This window comes from Canis lupus, chromosome 6 (genome assembly GCF_011100685.1).
Source record: "Canis lupus familiaris isolate Mischka breed German Shepherd chromosome 6, alternate assembly UU_Cfam_GSD_1.0, whole genome shotgun sequence".
NCBI lineage: Eukaryota > Metazoa > Chordata > Mammalia > Carnivora > Canidae > Canis > Canis lupus.
In genome coordinates this window covers 63,504,156-63,529,286 of record NC_049227.1, presented here as the reverse complement: position 1 = coordinate 63,529,286, position 25,131 = coordinate 63,504,156, and the positions used below count along the sequence as shown (strand labels likewise).

The window sequence follows — 25,131 nt, the reverse complement described above, 5'->3', positions numbered from 1 at the left end:
CCAGTCTCGCTCTTCCACTAGGCTGTAAGCTTCCTGAGAACCACTGCACCTCTATAGGAGGCAATGTCTGGTGCATAGGAGGGACTCATCACATATTGACTGACTGTTGTTGAATGAGGCACTCTTCTGAGTTGCTGAAAGCTGGTCACATACAACTTCAGCTCAGCATTCAGTTTTGCCCCTCAATAAACATGAGGAAGGGAGTGAGGGCCAGAGAGAAAGCATGAAACTCCATGAGACGAGAAGGCTGGTTACTCTCCCCACAGAAGTGAACATTCTCTTCTACTGCACATGCCTCCTCCCAAACCACAAGAAGCAACAAGTAATCCTTTGCAGACTGGCCTTCAGATCAAGGAAGCAGTTTCTGCCGGGAGGTTTGAAAACATCTGCGACAACGGTTGCAAAGACCTTCCTTTGAAAGTAGGAAAAACATCATAGACACTTAGAACACCTGTCATAGACTTTTCTTCTAATGTGTTAGGGGAGTAAAAGGCCAAAGGCAATTTTGAAAAGTCCTCTTTGCAGCCCAGAAATCTGGTTTTAAGAAGTTGGAAAGGGAGCAGCCCCGGTGGCTCAGCGGTTTAGTGCCGCCTTCGGCCCAGGGTGTGATCCTGGAGACCTGGGATCAAGTCCCACGTTCTGCCTGTGTCTCTGCTTCTCTCTCTCTCTCTCTCTCTTTCTCTCTCTCATGAATAAATAAAATCTTAAAAAAAAAAAAAAAAAAAAAAAAGAAGTTGGAAAGGGCTTGCTCCATTTTCCAAAGTAATGGTCTCTGGATCGACAATGCTAGAAAGTGTCATTAAGCCGCTTCAAACACAACTGCATCTAACACATCTACGTAGGCTGGTGTGTTTTATACTTGGCATCTGCAACAGTAGAGAAAAATAATAAAAACCAGCTGTAGTAAGACAAGACACTTGCCGTATTCTGAAAGACGTAACAGTCTGGTAACTCTCGGGAATGAATTGTCTGTAGGTCGATGCCTTTGAGGCGAAAGGAAATTTCAACTTCTAAGAGCCTGAATAAAAAACATGACAAGGTATAAACTGTCAGCGTCTTCCTATCCTCCTCTGTTTTCCCCCATCCCTGTCTCCTGGGAAATTAAACTTAAAAACGTATTTACCGGTAAAATTCCAGTCTGAAGAATGACAAGTTCTTCCAGTCCTGAGGGTCCTTGGAGAGGTCTAAGTGAACACAATCTAGGGCAATGAAACAACAAGAAGGATTGTTTCAGGCAACAATCAGATGCTAAAAAGCAGTGGTACAGGTGTGCTGAGAAGCAGGACACTTAAAAGTTCCAAAGTATCTTCCCACAAGATCCAGATTCATTGTAACGAGATCAGTGACTTGACAGGGAAGGACCTGGAGATGCCACGATCACAGTTAACATCACCAGGAATGGGATAAACAGACATCATGCACCTCCTGAAATAACGTACCACTTGTGTGGTATTCCTGCCCAAAATACGTAACCTCAATCAAGTCATAAACAAGACACAGGAAAACCTGAGTGAGGAACACTCTACTCTTTTAAAATGTCAAGGTCATTAAAAAAAAAAAAAAAAGGCTAAGGAATTTTATTTTGCTCCAGATTAAAGGAGATTAAACTGACCTGACAATTAAATGCATTATGTGATCTTGGACCAGGGAGGTGGCAAGGAGTGCATGGAGGGGGCATGGAGTGGGGCAGGGAGGTGGCAGTCCGGGCAGGCAGTTTTCTTTTTCTATAAAGAACAGGACAATGGATGAAAGGTGAATTGGGTTTGTAAGTTACAGTACTGTATCCATGTTCCTTCATGCTTTTAAGCACTGTATGGTGGTTTTGTAGGAGAATGTTCCTATTTGGGGGAAATGTACACTGAAGTATTTAGAGGTCAAGAGACATTATTCCTGCACTTTATTCTCATACATTTCAGGAGAAATATTTATACATTGGAAAAATTATAAAAAAAAATGTGGTAAAATGTTAGCCTTTGGAAAATTTAGATGAAGGGTAGACAAGGAAAGCGTTGTGCTATTTTGCAACTTTTCTGTTAAGTCTGATGCTTTTTCAAAATTAAAAAAAAAAGGAAGAAATTGAGGTTTTGTTCAAGTAAAAACAAATTACGAGGTGTAAACTATAAAATCATTCCAAGAGCCTCACATAAAAATAGTCTCTTCGTTGGGTAGTTCAACACCTTGGCAGGAAACAGGCTAGAAACAGTGAATGGCTTTCAAGGTCACAGAGCCCTGACACAGAACTGGTGGGAAGCCAGCCTGGGCTGACTCTCGCCCACACTGTGGCTGCCCCTTCGTGCTGCCTTTGAAACCGAAAAGTCAGGGCCTAGGGCAGTGCCTAGTACTCAGGAGGTGTTCGAGAAAATTGGTAGACTTGATAGCCAATTCTTTAAATGTCTTCTCCCACTGGGCCTGGAGCAGCAAAGACCTCCCGTCACTACATCGGTACATGACCTTGGCTTAACCACCTAGCGACTGAGCATCAACTTCCTCAACTGTAAAGTAAAAGCCAAACTGATGATATTTAGGGTCCTTCTACCTCTCACACTCTTATTTGAAGACAAAGTAAAAGAAAATAAAACTTTTACATTTATTTAAGTGGCTATATTCTGAAAAGAGAAGGAACATATTCAAAATCTGTGTTACAGAAAAAGAAACACAATTAGAATGATAGCCATCTAAATGTTGTAAAGACATTTTAAAAAGCAGGATTTATAACAGTTCCCCCAATGAGGATAACCTCTAAAGCTATAGGTCTTAGAGGCATGAAATGCCCACAGCATGATTTAAGGGAAACCCTTAGCTTGATCTACACAATCGGTCATGCAAAGACTGTGCAATGAATAGAGACCCACCAAGGAAGCAGGCATGGAGGGGGATGGCTGCATTTACACACTAAAGGATGACCCTCTCAATGGTAAAGATGATGCAAAAGTCACAGAGAGATAATCTAGAACAGCATCTGCTCATTCACCTACATAAACTCTAATGCTTCACCAATGAAGTCCAGCTCAATTCCTATTCCTATAGGAATAGGCAGCTGCAGGCTGCCTCCAATATATCTGAAAAAAGAAGGTCTAAGATCCAGTATCAAGTATTTTAAGAATATTCTTTACATCTCTTGAGTAGATAGATATGTCAAAAGGTTCTCTTTGACAAATTATATTTCATAAGTCAAAAATACAATTAACTTGCTAAAATAGTCTTTCTTAAAATAAAGTAAAATTCATAACCAACTTCTGCTTTGGTGAAAATTATTCCATATTCTGATAGAAGGAAAACAGACAAGGACACCACTGCACAGGAGTCAGGTAATAAATTCCACTCTCTGGCACTGCCAGTCCTAGTCCTGCCTACGTAGCCACTGACACTGACTTTGACCATGTCTCTTTCACTCATCTTCCAAGAAAAATCAACTGAGGAAAACAACATAAGAATCACTGGAAAATAGTTGTAAGATGCATCTAATTAAGTCACACAGGACAAGGGGTATTTCAAGGCTGTTGGCCACAGCACCAGGCTGCTGATACTTAGATGACTAAAAGAAACCTGAGGCTTCTCATGGTGCTTGGCTGATGGGCTGCTGGTTTCAGAGTCAAGAGCATGGGACACATTTACTCACTAAGAGATTCTCAATAGGCAGCCTGTGGAAACAGACCCAGAACCTCTGTTTTACAGATGTATTCTTCTATTATTTTAACAAAGCATCTTTAAATTGAATGTTAGAAAATATGGTCAAACGAACTATGCAATGCTCTCTTCTTAATAAAACCATCCCACATGGATACTAGAACCCCTGCTCCTGAACTGTTTCTTGAGGAGTCATGACTCATTAGTCTTCACAGTTCATAACCCCAGTATATAAAACAGGAAGTGCCTTGGGCATGCTAGTTATACACCAGAGATTTGCTAAATGAATGACAAAACTTCCAGAGCCTTAAGTCAACTAGTTTGCACTTACATATAATGTGTTTTCAAATTCTTAACAGAGTTGCACAAGAGAATTCTACTTGATTAGATACTAACTTCTTGCTAAGCAACCTCCTAAAAGAGAAAATGAATTGCTAAGTACAATTCATCTTTGAAGAGCATTAATGTAGTTAACTCTTGCATTAATAGCAAGAGTACCAAGCATTTCAACATACATTATTTCATATATAATTAGACTCTTTTTTTTCCCCCCCAAAGCCTAATTGCTTCCTCATGGAGGGACAAACCTCAACAAACAGGAAACACCTGTACATTTACCTCAACCCCCCAAAGTCTTGAGTTATACCAAGACGTTCTACAATGTTCCCTGGTCCTATCATGGTAGACCCACAGTTCCCTGAGAGAAAAGCCTTTGCAGGCATATGTTCAACCTCAATTAAGTTAGCTGTCACAGAAGCAAAATCATTCTATTTGGGTTGTCAGCACATGAAGGGATGTTTGCTCTTACCACAGAAGATGATAAAGGCATATAATGAAAGTGCATTACCTACTTCAATGTCGCTGTCAATGTTCAGCGTGTCATTAGAAGGAAACATGGCCCCTTTCTTATAATGCTGCTTACAGACTTTCAAGCCAGTTCTATTGTCTTCATTTTCTCCGTAACTGAGTGTCCCCAGGGATATGTTCTTTAGATGATGATACTATTCAAAATAGTTAAATAAAAATCGTATGAGCTTTTAAGAGTTTCATCAGAAGTTACAGCGTAAGGGGCACCTGCGTGGCTCAGTGGTTAAACGTCTGCCTTCAGCTCAGGTTGTGGTCCCAGGGTCCTGGAATCGAGTCCCACATGAGGCTCCCCTCAGACAGCCTGCTTCTCCCTCTGCCTATAGCTCTGCCTCTCTCTCTGTCTCTCTCATGAATAAATAAAATCTTTTTTTTTAAATAAATAAAATCTTAAAAAAAAAGAAGTTACAGCATATGGAATACACTTATAGCTATTTTAAACTTTGTGTCAGATCCCTCAATAGAACTTACCCGTGTAATATACCACAAGGTAATTTTCTCATGGGTGGGCAGGAAACACACTGCCTCACGGAACTTGGAACTACAGTAGACGACGTGCTAACAGACACTCCCACCTGTCTAACCTCACAGCAGACTACTGTCTCCTGGCTCCAAGCACCACCTTCCAAGGCCACACTGGTCCCCAGCTGGCTCCTGGAGCTTGCCTGGCACATTCCCACCGGGGCCTTTGCTGCACCCCCTGCCTGGAACCCCATGTTCCATCTGCTAGGTTCACTCCTTCAGGTCTTGAGTCAAATATTACCACTTCAGTGAGGCCTTCCCTTACTATCCAGTGCAAGTTGCAAGCATCCATCACCAGTGCACAGGCTCCACCAGGCACTGCCAGTCTCCTCCCCAGCTTTATTTCATGGCAGCCATCACTGTCAGACACACCACTGAAGACTCAAGCTGTCCATACCTCACAGCTCACACTAATACAACTGGTATTTACTTACATAAACATGACTTTACCATTCGCCTATCTGCACTAACAGGGCTAAGAGGGCTTTACTAACTCCCACTTTCATTAACATGACTTTACTATTCCAGGAAACTTTTTTTTTTTTTTTTTTTGAGAGAGAGGGAGTTGGGGGGTGGAATCCTAAGCAGGCTCCACGCTTATTGCAGAGCCCAAATGGGGCTGGATCTCATGACCCTGAGATGAGATCATGACCTAAGCAGAAAATCAAGAGCTGGACACAACCAACTGAGCCCCTATTCTAGGAAACTTCTGCCCAGGAACATAACAGTTACAAATAACTCTATTGTTCATTTCAGGAACACCCACAACAACTGATTTAGACAATCAGTCTGGAGATTTAGTCTAATAAATCCAAGACTCTTTGAAACCAAGCCCATCTCCCCACAAACCCTCACCTTGCTGTGTCCACCAATACAAAACTATGATATCATATCTTTACCCAATTCTAATTGAGCTCCCCTCATGCTGAGAGACCAGTCTACCTTACACTTCAAAGTCGGTATTGGACTGTGCCCTTTTCACCCAAGGAACTAATAAGAATGGTCAAGGGAGCATCTCCCTTACCTCTGTAAGTAATAAGCTCAGTTTTTCTTATTAACACGTTTTCTTGGTGGTGTTTTGAGGGAGCTAGCATTCAATGCTATACATTTCACTTTTTTTCATTGGTCTGGTTCTCATCCCTAGAATGAAGTTCTATGGGAACAAGGCTTTTGTCCATTTTATTCATGATGCATTCCCAGTATCTAGAATAATACCTCATATATAGTAGGCACCCAAATATTTATTGAATGAATGAGAAAAGAAAAAATATGAATAACAATTTCCCTCCCCTAAATGCTTTCTTCAGGCCTATCAGTGTGGTTTATCAATACTTACTTAGATACGAGTATATCATACCCTACTCCATATTCCTAATATTCAGCTAGGTTTATTAATGCTAAGACATCAAAATTGAGACTCTGCAATCTTAGATTTGATATCTCATTCATCAAACTTTCTGAGAGTATAAATCCACTCTCGGCTGTTTGAACTTGGGTAATCTCCCAAAAGTAGTGGGTATAAAGGGATATATAAATACAAATCTTTAAGAAAAAACTTAATTAGGCAAAATAGGCTAAAACAACAAAGTCAAGTGTCAATCATTCATAACAAAACACTTGCCTGATTGATAGCAAAAAAGATGCTCTCATAGGCATCCTCTTGAGTATAGACACTGCAACTATAGTCATCTTCATCCGTGCCAGAGTATCCTTTTAAAAACAAGTGCTTAAAAGCAACAGTGTTCTCTTCTTTGAAAGCAACTACCATCTGGTTACTTAAACCAAAACGAACAAGCTAGAAAAGAAAATCAAATACGAAGATGTGAATTTTACCATTTACCAGGGCAGGCAAATGCATTCATGTTATCATCAACTCCTGCCTATAAATATCAGCAAGTGTTTACTAACCACATTAATGTCAAAATACAAGTCCCAGAAAAGAATACACTCATTAAGCTACATAGGCAAGTCAAAATAGCGTAAAATTAGAGGAAATTATCACTCCCAGGGACTACCAACCTTACTGATCTTGAATGAAGGAGGAGAAATCCAAATCAGTGAAGTCGGAATCCATTTATTGTATATTTGGATTTCAAGTTAATTGCTTTAAAAACTGATGTACTCAATAAAGTAATGTCATTTTTTGTTGATTAACATTTAGAAATTGTAATTATTTTTTAAAATCACAACGAGGTTTTATATGTGACTTTTAAGAATGTTTTTGAAAAGTGGACTATATAATACTTACTCTACCTGAGAGGTAATAGTTGTCAAAGAAATTCAATTATTCCAGCTCTGCAAGAAGTCTTATATAAGATTTACACCTTAGAGATCTCGCTGCAAGATCTATAGCATCAAAGCACCAGAAAAAATAGCAGGGTTTGCTTTACCCCTCTGAGTTCAAACCCATTCACTGTCTGCATGCACCCATCTTCTTGTGACAAAACTCCTACTTTTTCTCCCTTACGCTGTATCCTCGTCCAAGATTTGGCACCAAGGGCTCTCTTCACTAGGGGGCAATGTATTCATTCTGCCCATTTTGGAATCCAATATGGGGGAAAAATTAGCAGGCACTAAATTTTACCAACCCCCCCGCCCCGGGAAATTACACACACACCAACAATCTTTCACTCTCTTTCTCTCTCTCTCTCATGCACACATGCACATGTGTGCACCCACACACATGAATGGCGGAAGACAAGTCAAACCTTTATAAGCCCTGTCCCACACACCCCTCCCCATCTGCCTACTTTATCTCATCTACTTTAAAAGACAATAAAAGTCCAAAAATCTTGCCGCAGATCTTCATCCCACTAGGTCCCTAAAGCAATTTGGGACTCTTGTTTCTTCATGTGTGAAATCAGCAAGTCCAACTAGATGACTGTGGCATATCTGCTATTTGCTGTCACTCCACGGTTGGATATGAGAGACTGCAGGGCACTGAACCAGACATCAACTAAACGAACTTTTCAGATGAAAACACATTAATCTGCATATGCAAATATATATACTACTTTCTAGTGATTTATATTTTTAGCTTTCTTGTCTGACTTTTTGAAAAGGCTGAATAATTAAAAATAATAGCTACCATTTTTCAGCAACTATTATACTCCAGGTGCTTACTAAACTGCATTACAAGCACCATCTCCATTACTAAAACTCTAAGGTGAGGTCACTACGGTTATCTCCACTTTACACATGTGAAAACTGAGATTTAGCCCCATTTAATTGCCCTAAGTCATGTAGCTAGAATGAAAGTCAGGTCTAACTCCAAAGTCACTTTATTGTGCTATAACAATTTCCCTCTCTTGGAGAATCTGCCTTTGGGACTCTTCTTATAGAAAAGAATTTAGATGCTAGCTTTCCAGAATTGCAACTACTGTTTGAGAATGTACTTAATTGACACTCCTTAGCATCTGAGCCTCACCAGGTCACATTCCCCAAATACCAAGCCAAAGGATTGAGCAACTGTTAAAACCCAGCTAGTCTAAGACAACTATCAGATAAGAAACCACACATCATCTAACCTGTGCTAGAAATCAAGCAACTGGAAGCTAAAGGTTTTTCTAAGCACATAACATCTTTCAATGGTGCCTGTAGATGCCAGAAAAGGTCATGTTGTTTTTTGAAAGCCGAAAGTAAACCAGGGAATTAATACATACATAATTGTTTCAAGGTCCTGTAAAATACTGATACACAAATGAAAAAAAAAAAAAACAAAAACAAAAACTGGTATACATGCATGTGAATTAAGTTCTTCAATCAAAGTCTTCTGAGTGCTTACTCTGTCCTGGGCTGGGATATGATGTGGGCAAGATCAAGTTGCATGGTGTTGAATAACAGCTCTTATCTACTGAGTGCCAGGGACTATGCCTAAAATTTACAATTTTTTAAAAATATAATTCATAATACCCTATGAAGGGGATATTCACTGGACTCCACAAAGACAGGAATTTTCCCCCCATTACTCAGGAACTGGAATAGTGTCTATCACAATGCCAGAGTCAAATACTAAATCTGTTGATGAATATAGTCCCATTTTATACATGTGCAACCTGAAGTCAGGGAACTTATTCAGGTTGAAACAGCTAGAAAGTGTCAGTGTGAGGTCCATTTAGATTACATATCCCTTCTCTTGACCACCTGGCCACACTATCTCTCAAACAGAGATGCTGTCAACTTAAATCTAGAAGCGGGGATAGTCGACCCATTCCTCCCACACTCAAACTTGAACTAAAACACACACACATACACACACACACAATCTGAATGAGGAATGGATATCTTGACCAAGAAAGTAGCATTTTAACTACTGATATTTTAAGCTACCATCTATTTAACTTAAAACCCAAAGCTCATCAACTCAACCTGGAGAATGACAACATGAAGGTGTAAACTCTGCTTGGAACCACCCCCATCTGGCATCAGGAAGAGGAAATTTACTCCATTCCATTATTCATAGAACAAGCTGGGATCCCTGGGTGGCGCAGCGGTTTGGCGCCTGCCTTTGGCCCAGGGCGCGATCCTGGAGACCCGGGATCGAATCCCACATCAGGCTCCCGGTGCATGGAGCCTGCTTCTCCCTCTGCCTGTGTCTCTGCCTCTCTCTCTCTCTCTATCTGTGTGACTGTCATAAATAAATAAATAAAAAAAAAAAAAAAAAAAAAAAAAAAAAGAACAAGCTGAGATCCAGCATCATCAGGTCAGGGTTGGGATTTTCAAAGTATATGTTAGTAGAGAAGAGAAACCCTAGGGAGGAGATCATAAATGCCCTTCCTGCGATGGCAGAACCAAACACTCTCTATGGAGCGAGAGAAAGGAGATGATGGGTTTGGTCAAATGGGTGACAGAAAAATGTACTCCTGCCCCACTAACTAGATCTTAAGATTTACCGACTATGATATGATAGAAAAATAGTGAAGTGCGGCCTGGCAAAGATTGTGAAGGTAAGACCTGATTATGAAATCGGTGTAGGAGAAAATATTCTGTACCAGGTAAAAACAGGATCCTGTCAAAATAATGTACAAAGAATCTGAGAAGGAAAGAGTAGAATTGGCAAAAGAATGTGGACACCTCTCTCAAAATTATACATTACTGCAGAACGCAGAGTAGGAATGTCTTTTTTTTTTTTAAAGTTTCCTCCTCATCAACCCTGATAAAATGCCACCTATCCCATTAGACTTGGGAATGGAGTGCTAAGAGACAGAAAAAGAGAGGGAGGTACAAGTGGTATTCAAAGGAAGGAAAGGTATTCAAGAAATCTGCTCCAATTAGATATCACCCATGTAGCAAAACTTATTAGAATGGTCCTCCAGCAGAATAAGAGTTTAATCCCTCTCAACTTTGCTAGGGGAGACAAGGTACATCTACACGTAAAGTAAATGATCATTTCTCAAGAATAGTCTATTAAAAGCAGTGACATAGAAAGCAACAGATACTAGCGTACCCAGGAAAACCACGCGGTGAGTGGTCAGGCAAGACTGTAGGGGGAGTTCCAGTGGCATCTGCAAGATGATAGAGAAAAAGAATCGCTCTGGACTTGGTGTTACAGACAGGGCAGGGATGAGAATCACTGGGTGCATCCAGCTGGCTGGGATCTAGGGAGGAAACAGTAGCTGAAGACCCATTGGAAAGGCAAGTCCAGGGATCCCTGGGTGGCACAGCGGTTTGGTGCCTGCCTTTGGCCCAGGGCTGGATCCTGGAGACCCAGGATCGAATCCCGCATCAGGCTCCCGGTGCCTGGAGCCTGCTTCTCCCTCCGCCTGTGTCTTTGCCCCTCCCCCCCCGTGACTATCATAAATAAATAAATAAATAAATAAATAAATAAATGAATGAATGAATGATAGGCAAGTCCAAGGAGACTGTGGGAATCTGAATTTCAAGCTACACAGTCAAGATTCTCTTCTGTGGGAAAAATGGGTACCACAAAATATTCTGAGCAGGAGAGTAATCCAATGAAAGCATTCTAAGAAAAATTCATTTGATATTAGCACTGAAGGCACTGGTATGTATGTGGATAAGGGAGGTAGGCATCAGACAAAGTCTGGAAGGAGCCTAGTTAACTTGTCTGTATTCCCAAGACTGCAAAATGAGGACAGGACTCCTGTCTAGTATAAAACCAATCTGAGAATCAGAGACTCTAGAGCCAGACCAGAGGGCTCCAATCCGACTCTACCCCTTATCAACTGAATGGCCATAAGCAAATTATGTATTCTCTTTGGCCCCGTTTCCTCATCCACAAGAGGGGAGCAAAAACTGACCCATCACACAGGGTTGCTCTGAGGATGAAATGAATGAACATGCAAAAGGCACCTGTGCCTTGCATATGGCAAATGCTACGGCACATGTTATGCTACATCTCAGCTGCAGTGATGCATTCCCAGCTGTATTCCCAGCAGAATACACAGCAGGGAGGAGCTTCATACATATTTGAAATGAATGAGATAAGAGTCTGAGCTAGAGAGAGAAGATAGTGAGTATGGCAAAACATAAGCAGACAGTTTTGTAGGAAGAATCCACAAGATTTAGTAGACATCAGGACAAAGAAGGTAAGTCAAAATCACGATGTTTTATGCCTAGATAAGGTGGAGTTATAGTAACATTAATAGATCAAGAAGCAAGCTGAATGAAAGCTGGTTTGGCCAGAGAAGAAATTGGAAAACAATTAAAATTAACCAAATGATAAAGTGGACATCATTTCTCCGCCTTCCAAGTAATACTAACCATGTACCTACTTTATAGGATGCCAAAATTAAAACTTCAAAGCCAAGAATTAAAATGAAAATATTTTTATTTTATTTTTTTAAATGAAAAAACCCAGGCATGCACATTTAACAGGAGCCCTGTATCTCAACTTTATTGGTTTTTTTTTTTCCAACTTTGTTGTTTCTTTTAAAGCAACTTGGTCACCCTAAATCTTGGTGTACTGGAAAGCATAACATACAATGAAAAGATCTCTTTATGATCAGAGTAAAGATGTAACTTCAGTTACAACAGGAACCTCCTCTCATTTCTAAAACTATACAAAAGTATTTGTAGAAAGGTATTTATTTTTGTGTTCCAGAAATAACATCTTTACATTGATATCAGAATGATTATTCGCCAAAGGAGCCAAATACCCCAAATCGGTAGTGTCTTTAAAAGGGCACACGTTTCAAGTGTAGTTACCTACAGAGGAACCTCCCTGAAACTGGTTCAAAGCCACAGTCTCAAAAACTAGATGACAACTCTGATGGCTGTTGTGATACGGGGATAAAGTCTTGACAATATGAAATTCAACAAAAGATCCCAATGTATGGGGATCCCTGGGTGGCGCAGCGGTTTGGCGCCTGCCTTTGGCCCAGGGCGCGATCCTGGAGACCCGGGATCGAATCCCGCGTCGGGCTCCCGGTGCATGGAGCCTGCTTCTCCCTCTGCCTATGTCTCTGCCTCTCTCTCTGTGTGCGACTATCATAAAAAAAAAAAAAAAAAAAAAAAAAAAAAAAAAAAAAAAAAAAAAAAGATCCCAATGTAGCCCTTGTATGCTCCTAATAAGCCCAATGGTAAGTATTTACTTACCGCCTTAGCTACTGCTACAAGGGAAACAGCATTGTCAAGACTCAAGTCAAAACAGTCAAAAATGCATTTTCAAAAGTGTATTTGAATAAAGATGAGAAATTTCAAGAACATAATCACTTGGGATTGAACAGCTCTTGCCAGGCTATGTGTTTTATTCAGATATAGAACTCTACCCCCCCCCCATATCAAACTCCTATTATATACAGACCTATATATACTATTTATCTCTATTTACAGAACCTGTGGAAAGATGACCTCATAATCCCTTACTAAAACAAGGTCATTATCGAAACTGAACTTCAACCTACCATCACCCTCCAGAGTCAACATAAATTTACAGTTTTATGAAGTTGAGTGTGGACTTTTCAGAGCAAAAGTCAAGAGTGGGAAAATGAAAACAGTTTCATCTTGGGGTAAGGAAAAAAAACAAAGAAACAAACTGACAATATGAATTACCTGTGTGGTAACCATGACTATCTTCAAAATCTGCAATCCCAGCTTCCATGGAATCTGGTGTCTGGCTCGGTATTTTTCACAAGGGTTCATGAAGTAAAACTTCAGGTCTTCCCTCAGACATTCTTCTTTCACGTCAGAATCAAGATGAGCCATTGCATTTCTGCCACAGAAGACCAATTTTTAAATAAACAGAATATCTCGTTCATCAGAGAGTTTCTGAATAAAACTTCCTATTCATGTTCTTTATCCATTCTTACAAGCAAAATTCGGTCTCCAACCAGTGACCTCTTTTTCTCTTTAGAAATCTGAAAATTATTCAGGACCCTTTATCACTTGCCTTTCCACATATTCATTTAGTTCCAAAGGGCCATTGTCAAAAAAAATTTTTTTTTTTATGATAGTCACACAGAGAGAGAGAGAGAGAGAGAGAGAGGGAGGCAGAGACACAGGCAGAGGGAGAAGCAGGCTCCATGCACCGGGAGCCCGATGTGGGATTCGATCCCGGGTCTCCAGGATCGCGCCCTGGGCCAAAGGCAGGCGCCAAACCGCTGCGCCACCCAGGGATCCCACATTGTCAAAATTTTTAAGAATAAGATTTTATTTGCAAGACTCATCATCCTACATCTTAACATATGGAATTCACCTGTCACTGGAATATTGTTAATATTCAATAACAAAAACTAGATGAGATACTTTTATGATACACCAGATATGAAATCATAGAAACTTGAATTAAATTGCTATGAAAACAGAGAATCCATGTTCTATAATGTACTGAATGATTATGTCCCTTTTTTATAATATAACAATGATAATAAGGTTCAAAATGCAAATACCTTCAGGAAGTCAAAATAGTATCTATTTATGCCTAGTCAAATATTTGTGTCGCTTTACAATGGTAAAGTTTGCCTTTACTATTTTGAGGGGTCTGGACTCAGGAATGGGCATGTGATGCAAGCTAGGCCAAAAAGAAGCAATGAGCTGTGGTCCCAAGACTGATAATATCTGTTGGGAGAAATGTCCTACTAAGTCATCACCAAATTGGAGTGTGCAAAACAATCCATTGGTAGTACAGAAAATATTAGTATTTCTATTTTATTCTTTATGTTTTCTTAGAAATGAATTTTATACTTTAATTTTTTATTTTAAGTAAACTCTATGTCCAACAGGGGGCTCAGACTTACTACACCAAGATCAAGGGTTGCATACTCTACTGCCTGAGCCAGCCAGATGCCCCTATTGTATTCTTTATCTTAATAAAAGAAACTGAACTCTACTAATTATTAATATAACATATAGAATAACAGTGGTATATAATCACACATAATTTATAAATAAATATACACACATTGAGAACATGCACTTAACTTGTATCATTGGATACATAATCAACAAAGTTTGGAGACCACAGACTTAAAGCAAAGGCTGTAAGTCTCGAGTTTGTGGAAGTCACCTTGCCATCATAAAAGAACATGCAGAGAGTGGAACTAACACAGAGATAGAAGATAGACCCTAAGCTTAATGACAATACTTGAGTTCCTGGATCCAGCTGTGCCTGAAGCCATTTGTGCCAAGACTTGCAGTGTGAGCTAATAAATACTACTTGGGGCTTATGCTAGTTTAAATTAGTCTTCTGTTTCTTACAATAGGAAGTGTCTTGATGATAAATTTAATGAATAAATTTTACTAAGTTCAGCCAATCATTCAAGGTATCCATTTCTAGGGAAGTTTCATTAATTGGGGGTCATTTGGGGGCATCGTTTCACCTGAAATATCTAAATGACCTACGTTTATACTGACTTCAGATCTACATTATCTACCCTAACAAGTTTCAAAGAAGACTAAGGGGGGTGACAGTGCCTGCCTGGCTCGTTAGTAGAGCATGCAATGCTTGATCTCAGGGTCATGAGTTCAAGCCCCATGTTGGGTGGAGCCTACATGCATACATACATACATACATACATAAGAAGACTAAAAGGGAAAGACTATTTTAAGACTATTTAAGACTTATACTTAGTTAATAATTTTCTATCTTTAAATTGATTTTTAGATCTCCTATTTCCAGAATTAGTAGGCTAGGTTATTTAGAATTTTCCTGCTGGGAGGAAAGAAGGAAGGAAGGAAAGAAGGAAGGAAGGAAGAAGGGGAAAGGAAAGAGAAAGGAAAGGGGAGAAAGAGGGCAGTTAGAAAGAAAGGGAAAGAAAAAGAAAAGAAAGAAGACAGATGCTGGATAAACGTATACATCTTTTGGGGGCAGGTAGAGAAAGTACCTGAGGAGTGAAAAATAGACCAAGATGTCCTAGAGCTCTAATGCACCATATAGTGAATATATACAATAATGTTGTATTATAAACATCAAACTTGCTAAGAAACTAGATCTTAATTATTCCCACCTCGAAAAAGAAATGGTAATCCTGTGAGGTGACAGAGGAGTTAACTATTGCTACAGAGGCCATCCTATTATAATATATAAATGTATCAACTCAACATGCTGCACACCTTAAATTTGTACAATGTTATACGTCAGATATATTCCAGTTAAAAAAAACTTATAATAAAGATGTTTTTAAGAACACTTAGGGCAGCCTGAGTGGCTCAGCGGTTTAGCACCGCCTTCAGCCAGGGGCCTGAACCTGGAGACCCGGGATCAAGTCCCGTGTCAGGCTCCCTGCATGGAGCCTGCTTCTCCCTCTGCCTGTCTCTCTTTCTCTCTCTCTCTCTCTCTCTCTCTCTCTCTCTCTCTGGGTCTCTCATAAATAAATAAAGAAAAAAAAAAAAAAAAAAAGAACACTTAAAAATTTAAGAGTAAGGAACTCCCAGTCTAGTCTTGGGGGGATCCTGGAGGAGTGGGGGCCCATTGCCATTCATGTCCAGTTAAGCTTCAGTCTGCAGCCCCAGGAAGGGGGAATGAGAGAGCCAGGACTCAAGGCCCGAAGCCCACCCAAGATCTGACAGAAGATCCTCCTCAAATTTAGATGGGAGTTCCAAAGAGCCACCCTCTTGGAAAAAGTACTATGCATCAAAACTCCTGTCCCCAAACTCAGAGGACTACAGAGAAGGCCAGAGCAGTTTAGATCAAAGAAGAGACAAAGAAAATTTAAAAATAGGCCCATCCTGAGAAATGATGCTCGTGACACATTCCTTAGAGCCTCACACCCCAACAAGCCAGAGAAATCAAACCAAGAACTAGCTTGGTTCAGGGGGTTCCCGACTGACAACAGCTCTTCGTCTCCTAGCGAACTCACAGACCTCTCCCGAGGTTCATCCTAGCACTCGGGCACTCTAACGAGTAACCTGAAGAACCTACTGATCACCAAGCATGTGAGGAAGCCCAGTAACGTGGAGCAGTCACTTAGAAGCAGGGCCTAGAAACAGGGCCGGGTATATGGGAATCCAACATGGGTTGAAGACCATCAGGCTCAGCATATTAAAAGGCAAGAAGAGGGAAAGATATCTAGAAGAAATATCTATAATTTGCGAAAAACAAAAAATTCGTTTAGAAATGAAAAGTCAGTGACCATGTCAGTCTCTTCTCAAAAGAATGAGGAGACCCTTGAAATGTGCTCACTGCATCCAGGCTACTTAGGTCTGGGTGGGATCAGCCACCCTCCTGAGTGCCGTGCTGAGGCTGAGCTGGGGGCTCAGGACCCGAACACCAGGGCCTCCCCGAATCACAGATGCTTAGCATCCGGTAGGAGAGAGACTCGTGAGTGCATGTTCCCATGTTACCTGAGAGCTCAGCGAATGCTCTCCCCGAGTGCCAAGAGCACTGTGGAAACAGGCCTGACTCTGACAGAGGGGCTCACTGAGTCAGAGGGGAAACCTCACCATAAGCACAGGGGGGACGTGCCATGGGGGCACCTGACAATAAGCATCAAGGATGGCACTTCCCAGAAGAACGTGCTCTCTTGGCTGTGCCTGACAGCAACATCCTCCAACGTGAACCTTCAGAACCCCGAGAACATGCCAGAAGAATTCGTCGTGGGCATGTTTGAGCAGTACTAAATTTAGTTAACCACCATCACTTTAGCAGACCCGTGTTGCTAATGTAGTCATCCTGATGACTTATGGTATTTTTTCCATTTAATAAGAGGAAAAAGCCATCTGAAAAGTTGTGATAGAACCCTCAAAACATGGCATGGAAACTCCTGCCTTAGCCTCTAGTGTGAGAAAAACCATATGGAAGAAAGAAGAGATGGTTTTCTTGAAAACAGTGGTGTGAAGCAGGGCATTAGGTCAAATACTTAGTGAACAGCTTGCGAGCCCAGCTCTGCCAGAGACATTCTTCTGCCTTCCAGGAGCTCAATCCAGTGGAAAAGAGAGAGATGAATACATAAAGGTACGATAAAATGTGTTCCGTGCTATAATTGAAATATGCATCGAGCACCCCAGGAACAGAGAGAAGACAGTGCCCCAACTGCTTCAGATGGCTTCAAATAATTCTTTCAGGTGCTGGTTTCTTTGACTATATGTCCACTATGTGTTCAAAAAAGGGTAACTAATGTTAACATTACTGTAAGAAACCTTATTAAGATAATTCATAGATGAAAAAAAAAATCTCAGAGATAACAAATACCAGGTCGCTTATTCTGTTCAATTATTTACAGAAGTCTATCCATACAGAAGTTTTTCCATTTATAGAACAGCTGCAATACTTCTAGCACTGTAAAGGAAAAACAGAAAAATGGAAAAGCTAGTATGAAAAACTTTCCCCTGAAGAATACAGGACCCACCGGGTAAAATATAGTACTAATCAAATGTAATCAATAGAAATACAGAAAAAAAAAAAAAACCTAATGTGAATAATAAAGTTATGTAATAAGATGGCTGTTTTTTTTTTAAAGATTTTATTTATTTATTCATGAGAGACAAAGAGAGAGAGAGAGAGAGAGAGAGAGAGAGAGAGGCAGAGACACAGGCAGAGGGAGAAGCAGGCTCCATGCAGGGAGCCCGACATGGGACTTGATCCCAGGTCTCCAGGATCATGCCCTGGACTGAAGGCGGCACTAAACTGCTGAGCCACCAGGGCTGTCCAAGATGGCTATTTTTAATAAGTCCAACTTAAGTTTAGAAATAACATATGGGGCATCTGGGTGGCTCATTCAGTTGAGCATTCTGACTTTTGATTTTGGCTCCAGTCATGGTCTCAGGGCTGTGAGATCACGCCTCACATTGGGCTCTGTGCTCAGCAGTCAGTGTATGTGAGATTTCTCTCTCCCTCTCCTTCTGCCCCTCCTCCCCTCTAAAACAAATACATCTTTACCAAAAAATAAAATAATAATAATAATAATAATATCTAAAGTTTGGAAGAAAAGGTAATGAAATTTTGGTTCAAGAATTCTGGAATCTTGGGGCACCTAGGTGGCTCAGTGGTTGAGCATTTGCCTTCAGCTTAGGCTGTGATCCCAAGGTCCTGGGATCGAGTCCCACATCAACCTCCCCACAGGGAGCCTGCTTCTCCCTCTGCTTGTGTCTCTGCCTCTCTCTCTGTGTCTCTCATGAATAAACAAAGAAAATCTTTTAAAAAATTCTGGAATCTTAAGGATAATGTAAATGCTTAAGTTTTCTAAAATTACTTTTCTGAGGGCTCTTTCTTGTCCCCCTCTTCCCAATTTGTAGATCTACCCTATTTCCCTGGTCAGTGAAGGGTATTAAAATACACACACACACACACAAACAATTAAAAAAATACACACACACACAACTGGACGTCCTATAACAAAAATACAAGGGTGTGAAACAAACAAACTGCAAAATGAAAAAGGAGAAAAACTAAAAAAAAAGGGGGGGGGGCAAGAATATCCCACAACTAAAACATCCCTGCATTTGACACATATTCATCCCACACCCTCCTGTGCTGAGCACCAGGCTGGGTGTTTGGCACAGGAGGCCTGAAGTTGCAATCACAACTTTATAAGCAAGACTTAAGTCAGCAGGAAAAACACTGCAAGTTCTATCACAAATGATGAAAATCATCAACAGGTTGAGAAAAGGGCAGAGAGGGGCTAACTCATAACACAATTCGGGGCAGGGGAAGAGAAATTGCACCACAAAACAATGAAGGAAGAGAAATCGATGAGGATCTAAATCTGACCGATCAACTGCAGCATAGTCGTGAAATTGAAATGTCACAAAATAAGTAAGAATAATCATGACTCATGAATTATTTATGTTTCACTAAACTATAGGAAGTGCATGATGATCTGGATTATATAAGCTTAATAAACAGCACTGCTAAAGACCAAAACATCAGAGCGGAAAAAGCACAGTATTAGTGAGCATAAAAACAAGATCTGGAATAGAACAGAAATTCACCCCCATACCATGGACTAAATAAAAGGTAGAGATGCTGGAATGGAAAAGTAAATAGGACTCAGGAAAGAGAGAAGCCTGAGCCTTACTACTACCAGGAGAAGTCAGAAAGGAAGCACATCAAAGCTACTTTAGATTATGAGAAAACCTACTCTTCCCTCAGATAATCAGGACTGTGTCATGTCAGCTCATTTTAAGGCTATCATGTGACCAAGGGCAATTCCAACTTTAACAAATCCATGACTAAGAAAGTCTATGAAAGCTTGATGTTTTTTAAAAAAAAAAAAACACAAAAGAAAAACAAGTTACCAGCAATTCTTAATCTCACAGGGGTCATCACCCTCTACGGGAACCTGTGAAGGCTTCTGACCTTTGCCTCAGAAAAATGTGTGCACCAGTCTCAATGATGGTACCTTGTTCCTATTAGCACAATCAGCTCAGCAAATAAGCTAACCAGCCCAGAGTGCTAGGTTTTCAGCCTGCATGACCCTTGCCCTACTCAACAAGAGGCATGAAAGACTGTTTTCTACCACTGGCCTCCCAAGAGGGGTGTGTGTGTGTGTGTGTGTGTGTGTGCGTGCGTGCAAGGGGGTATGTAAGACCATTCACTGGTACGTGAGAAGAAAAGGTTAGGCCTTTCAACTGTACTAACTTAGCAGAGAGAGAAGTTACGGTTTCCAAGGTTTAATATAGGGATTATTATCTATTATACCTAAGCTGCCTTCACGTGGTCAGAATGCCGGATGCCTGTGTTCCACGTAGGTGCGCAACGTATCGTTGGGGGGGTAAAAAGCAAGTGCCCAAAGTAGTGACTTGATGGTGATGGCCTCACTGATTTTCAGCATAGTCCTACCACTAAAGGTTTATATGGGCCCATTTGAGCATTTTCGGAGTACACAATCCAGTTTGATCAACCCTCACAAGGTGGGCAACGGGCGTGAAGATTCTTTCAAAAAATGAGACTCACTGTTAACTAAGTTAACATCAAGAAAATGGAAATGTTAATATTCTCCTAGTGTAAACTTTGTTTGCCATGAGTTTTAAAACGATGCCAAGCAGATCTGATCTGAAAAGCACTTGGAATAAAGAAACATTTATCAAGAAAACTATTTAAAATACTGGCTAAATCTGCGATTGCTAATCTGTTCCTAAGTATTATGTGTTGTACCCTGAGTTATTAGGTAAGGACAATATGAAATCAGAACGCTGTAAAGTCACTGCATTTAGCAATTCATTTTAATATCCTTATCTATCTCATCCTTTTCTTGATAAAGATTTTATTTATTTGAGAGAGAGATAGCAAGGGAGAGAGCACAAGCCAGGGTCAGTGGGCAGCGGGAGAGAGAGGTAGGCTTTATGCTGAGGCCTGGAGCACAATGTGGGGCTTGATCCCAGGACCCTGGACTCATGACCTGAGCCGAAGGCAGATGCTTAACCAACTGAGCCACCCAGGCATCCCCCATCTCACCCTTTAATATATCCATTTAATATGTCAGTTAAGCATCCGGCTCTTGATTTTGGCTCAAGTCATGATCTCAGGGTTGTGAGCTCGAGCTGGGCATTGAGTCTGCTTAGGATTCTCTCTCTCCCTCTGCCCCTCCGTCCCTTAAAAAAAAAGTATTTCACCATCTATAGTATAAAGCATTTTATGTGTTTTATAGTATATATAGTTCTACATATAATACATAAATATACATTCAGAGCCAGTGGATCTTCTTTTAATTGATGCGGTCAGTTATCAAACATGTTTGGGACTACTTCTCTAGTGTTTCAGAGCTCCAACCACACCTTAGATGTGGTTGTTCTTTTGTTCTCCCCACTGACATTATGAACTCCTTAGCTTGGGAGAAATTGGTGTTTGTTTCCCCAGCTCCCGCCAGATAGCACTGCTTAGGTATCTTGTACTGATGCAGTGGTGCTAGAACAGAAGGGTTTTCCTAATCCAAAATTCTCTCTTACTAGCCCCAGAGGACAGGGAGCTTCAGGGAACTCTCATCTGCGGAGCTCTGCATCACCTGGTCCCACCTACGTCCCCAAAGTCATCTTTTTCTCCTCACACTTAATCATGTACATAATTTTAAAGGAACTATAACAAAGCCCACATCTGATTTTCACTCTTTAGAGGCAACTTCTTTCATGGTTTTCTTTAGATATTTACTTTAGTATTTCTAAACAATGCCATCCCACTACTTATTCCTCTTTCAGATATTACCAATTTATATCCTCCCCTAGAAAAGATGATTTTAGCTCTTATATCTGGAACCCCATCAGCAAACATACACATTTCACCTCCCCACTCATAATCTCAATAAAATTTTAATAAAACTTCTGGATAATTAGCATTCAGAATTTACTAAGTAAATAGCAAATACTTTTCACAGGCCACTAGTACACTGTGATTTTACTTTTTTTTTTTTTTTTTTTTAATAGGCCCGGGTGCCTGGTGTCTCAGTCCACCTTCAGCTTGGGTTGGGTTATGATCCCTGGGTTCTGGGATCGAGCCCCTCATGGGACTCCCTGCTCAGCAGGGAGCCTGCTTCTCCCTCTCCCTTTGCCTGCCACTCCCATGCTTGTGCTCTCCTCTGTCAAATAAGTAAATAAAGTCTTTAAAAAGTTATATATAGGGGATCCCTGGGTGGCTCAGCAGTTTGGTGCCTGCCTTTGGCCCAGGGCACGATCCTGGAGTCAGGGGTCGAGTCCTGCATCAGGCTCCTGGCATGGAGCCTGCTTCTCCCTCTGCCTATGTCTCTGCCTCTCTCTCTCTCCGTCTCTCTCTCTCTATCATAAATAAATAAATCTTTAAAAAAAAGTTATATATATACATATATGAATTTATAAATTAAAGTAGGCTGTATGCCCAACATGGGGTTTGAACTAACAATCCTTGAGATTGAGTGGCATGCTCTCCTGACTGAGCCAGCCAGGTGCCACCACCCCCCCCCCAACTTTTTCTTATTGTTTCTTCTAAAAAGAAGGTTTGGGCGTTAATTGCCTTTTTCCCTATTTGCTTAGTTTTCAACATACCAACCAGGTCTCTCTCAGCAAACTGGCTGAACCTCCCAGCTCCGTTCAATACAGTCAAACAAGTGGGGCAACTTGTCAACCTCTTCCTTCGCCTCATTCCTGGAGCCTCATCCTCCGGCTCCATCCAACCTGCTTCCTAATTCCTATTTGGGGCCATCGATTTGGGAATTGCCTTCACCTGCTTCCCAAATTGGATTCCACATCTCCTGGAATTCCTTTGCTCCCTCATTTTTATGGAGAGTTTCCATCAATTCCTTCCTGTGGCAGGAAGCCTGGAAGGTAAATTTTGAGACACTGCTGGTTGCCCCCCCAGTATCCATTCCTCCCCATTCTTAACTTGTTGAGCGTGGGGAATATATATAATATATTAACACCCAAGAATAGGATAATTCAATATAAGCTCTGGCCTGGATCGCAGGGCCACTGTCTACAGACTTGGCTGAACACTGAGGCCCGCCGAGTGCTAGAAAACCACTGAAGCCCATCTTTCCACCTACAGAGATTCTGGCCTCCTTAGTGTGGGTGCAGCCTGGACATCAGGGCTTTTAAAAAGCTCCCAGGTTATTCTAATGTGCACCCAGTTTGACATCCTCTACCTTAGAGATTACCTGTTCCCATCTCCTTATCGTATGAATGAGGCAACGAAGGACCCTCAGATTACAACCTGCCCCCAAAGAATCCAATTTACTGACCCCCTCAGGTATTTCTTCCTGATACAGGAATTAAATATTTCTTTTTTTTTTTTTTTGGAATTAAGTATTTCTTAAGGAGTAATGGCCTGTAAGATAATCAGGAATGCAGAAAAAGACGTTATGTTTGAATAAACTAGTATTTCAGAAATAATTTCACTTAGAGATGTGTGATATTTAGCAGACAGTAGCATCCTAGTCCATAAATTCGGGAGACTTCTAAATGGTCATGTTATCAAAATGAGAAGGAAAAAACAAGTAAAGCCATCTAATGGAACAAATCCAACATTTACTTTCCTCAGAGTCTATCTGTGCTTCGGATTCTCTAGAGCACACGTCTGGTTTCCATATGTTGCACCCCAATGGGACCCTCAGAGTGAACCCTGTCCTGCAGCAGATTCCCATAGGGACTTCTCAGGCTACAGTTTAGTGGCTTGGCAGCATTTGACACAGCTGACCACTACATTCCTCGGACAACCTCTTCTCTCTGCTTCTAGGACACCTCTCTTCCCTGGTTTTTCTGCCTACCTCACTGGGCATTTCCCAGTCTCCTTTGCTGGCTCCTCTTCCATCCAATTTCAGGTGCCAGAGTGTCTCAGGACACAGCCGAGGGATCTTCCATCCTCAGTCCTCCCTTCTAGAAGACTTTGCCCAGTCCTGTGGCTTTAAATACTACCCACATGATGTGGACTTTCACATTTGCCACTCCAGCAAATCTCTCTCTTGAACAGACTCCCTTATCCAACCTCTTCCTTGAAACTCCACCCTCATGTCTAATAAATTTCTCAACCAGCTCCCCACCCGTCTCTCCACCCAACTACTCAAGGCAGGGATAGCACACATTTATCTACATGTTTCAGCTGTAATCACTCCCTCCACCAGTGATTCTCCACCTTGGCTGCACAGTAGAAGCACTTGGGGATTTTTAAAAGGTTTCAGTGTCGAGTACCTGGGTGGGTGAGTGGTTGAGCATCTGCCTTTGGCTCAGGTTGTAATCCTGGGGTAGAGTCTCACACCAGGCTCCCTGTAGGGAGCCTGCTTCTCCCTCTGCCTGTGTCTCTGCCTCTCTCTGTATGTGTCTCTCATGAATAAATAAAAATAAAATCTTAAAAAAAAAAAGTTTCCAGTGCCTGGCTTCCAGCCCCTAGACAATCCGATTTAATTGGTGCCCAGTTATGAGCTGAGCATCAAGATTTCTGATAAGCTTTTCAGGTGATTCTAATATGCAGTAAAGTGTAGGAATTTGAGCTCCAGAGCCATACTTTGATTCCTTCCTTTTCCTCAATTCTCACATCCATCGATCAAGTCCTCCTCTTTCCAAAAATGTCAACATTAATATCTGTATGCAAACATCTTAAAAGTCTGGAAGTGCATAAACCAGAAAAAAAAAATCTTGGTAATCTCTTAAAATCGTGTTATATGTAATCTGAATTTTCTTCTTTAAGTTTTCCACGTTTTCTTGATTTTTGGTGATTGACAAATGGATTCTTGAGTTATCATTTTAAGTTAAAATAAGCTATGTCCAAAAGGATCTAATAATCCCTATCAGGTAATCCAATGTTTCCCTGCCCAACATTTGTGCGGAAGGGAGATAGTGACCTGAGCCAAAGGCAGATACTCAATCACTGAGCCATCCAGGTGCCCCTGAACTTCAGTATTTCTACAGCAATGGTCATGCTGGCCTGGGGGGAATGTCACAAGGCAATCTGGCAGATGGAAGACTTTAGAACAATCCCAACAACCCACACTGGATTTTTTTCTTCTACTCCAATTTCTACAATGAACTGATTTTGTCATGATTTGCTGAATTGCTGAGAGTGGGAGAGGAGGAGGGAGGGAGAGAGGGGGAGGGGGAGAGAGAAAAAGAGAGAGGTTGAGAGAGACAGATGGAGATCCAGACAGCTGAGGCTCTGGGGTAGTTAGGCCCCAATTAAAGGAAGTCAAGGAGGAAAAAAAAAAGAAGAAGAAGAGAAAGTCAGAGAGAGAAACTAGTTACATTCTAAGCATAGCTCTCAGAACAGAAATGATGTGCTCATTCTAATCCTGAGAAGCACTGAGAAGACAGATTGTAGAGCTTTTC

At 41.1% G+C, this 25,131-nt stretch overlaps 1 protein-coding gene across 4 annotated transcripts in view; it reads right to left on the bottom strand.

The window, feature by feature from the left end:
- MCOLN2 (mucolipin TRP cation channel 2) overlaps positions 1 to 25,131 on the bottom strand; it is a 51,605-nt gene that overhangs the window by 22,696 nt on the left and 3,778 nt on the right. For 3 of the 4 annotated variants that reach the window (XM_038541520.1, XM_038541523.1, XM_038541522.1), the window contains exons 2-6: positions 13,027 to 13,186; positions 6,635 to 6,808; positions 4,475 to 4,628; positions 1,124 to 1,199; positions 922 to 1,018 (exon numbers count right to left, since the gene is read on the bottom strand). In XM_038541520.1, the coding sequence (XP_038397448.1) occupies positions 922 to 1,018; positions 1,124 to 1,199; positions 4,475 to 4,628; positions 6,635 to 6,808; positions 13,027 to 13,186 (661 nt within the window). Of the gene's footprint in view, positions 1 to 921; positions 1,019 to 1,123; positions 1,200 to 4,474; positions 4,629 to 6,634; positions 6,809 to 13,026; positions 13,187 to 23,579; positions 23,754 to 25,131 lie in introns of those variants that run through there. The other variant, XM_038541521.1, reaches the window with a different exon arrangement.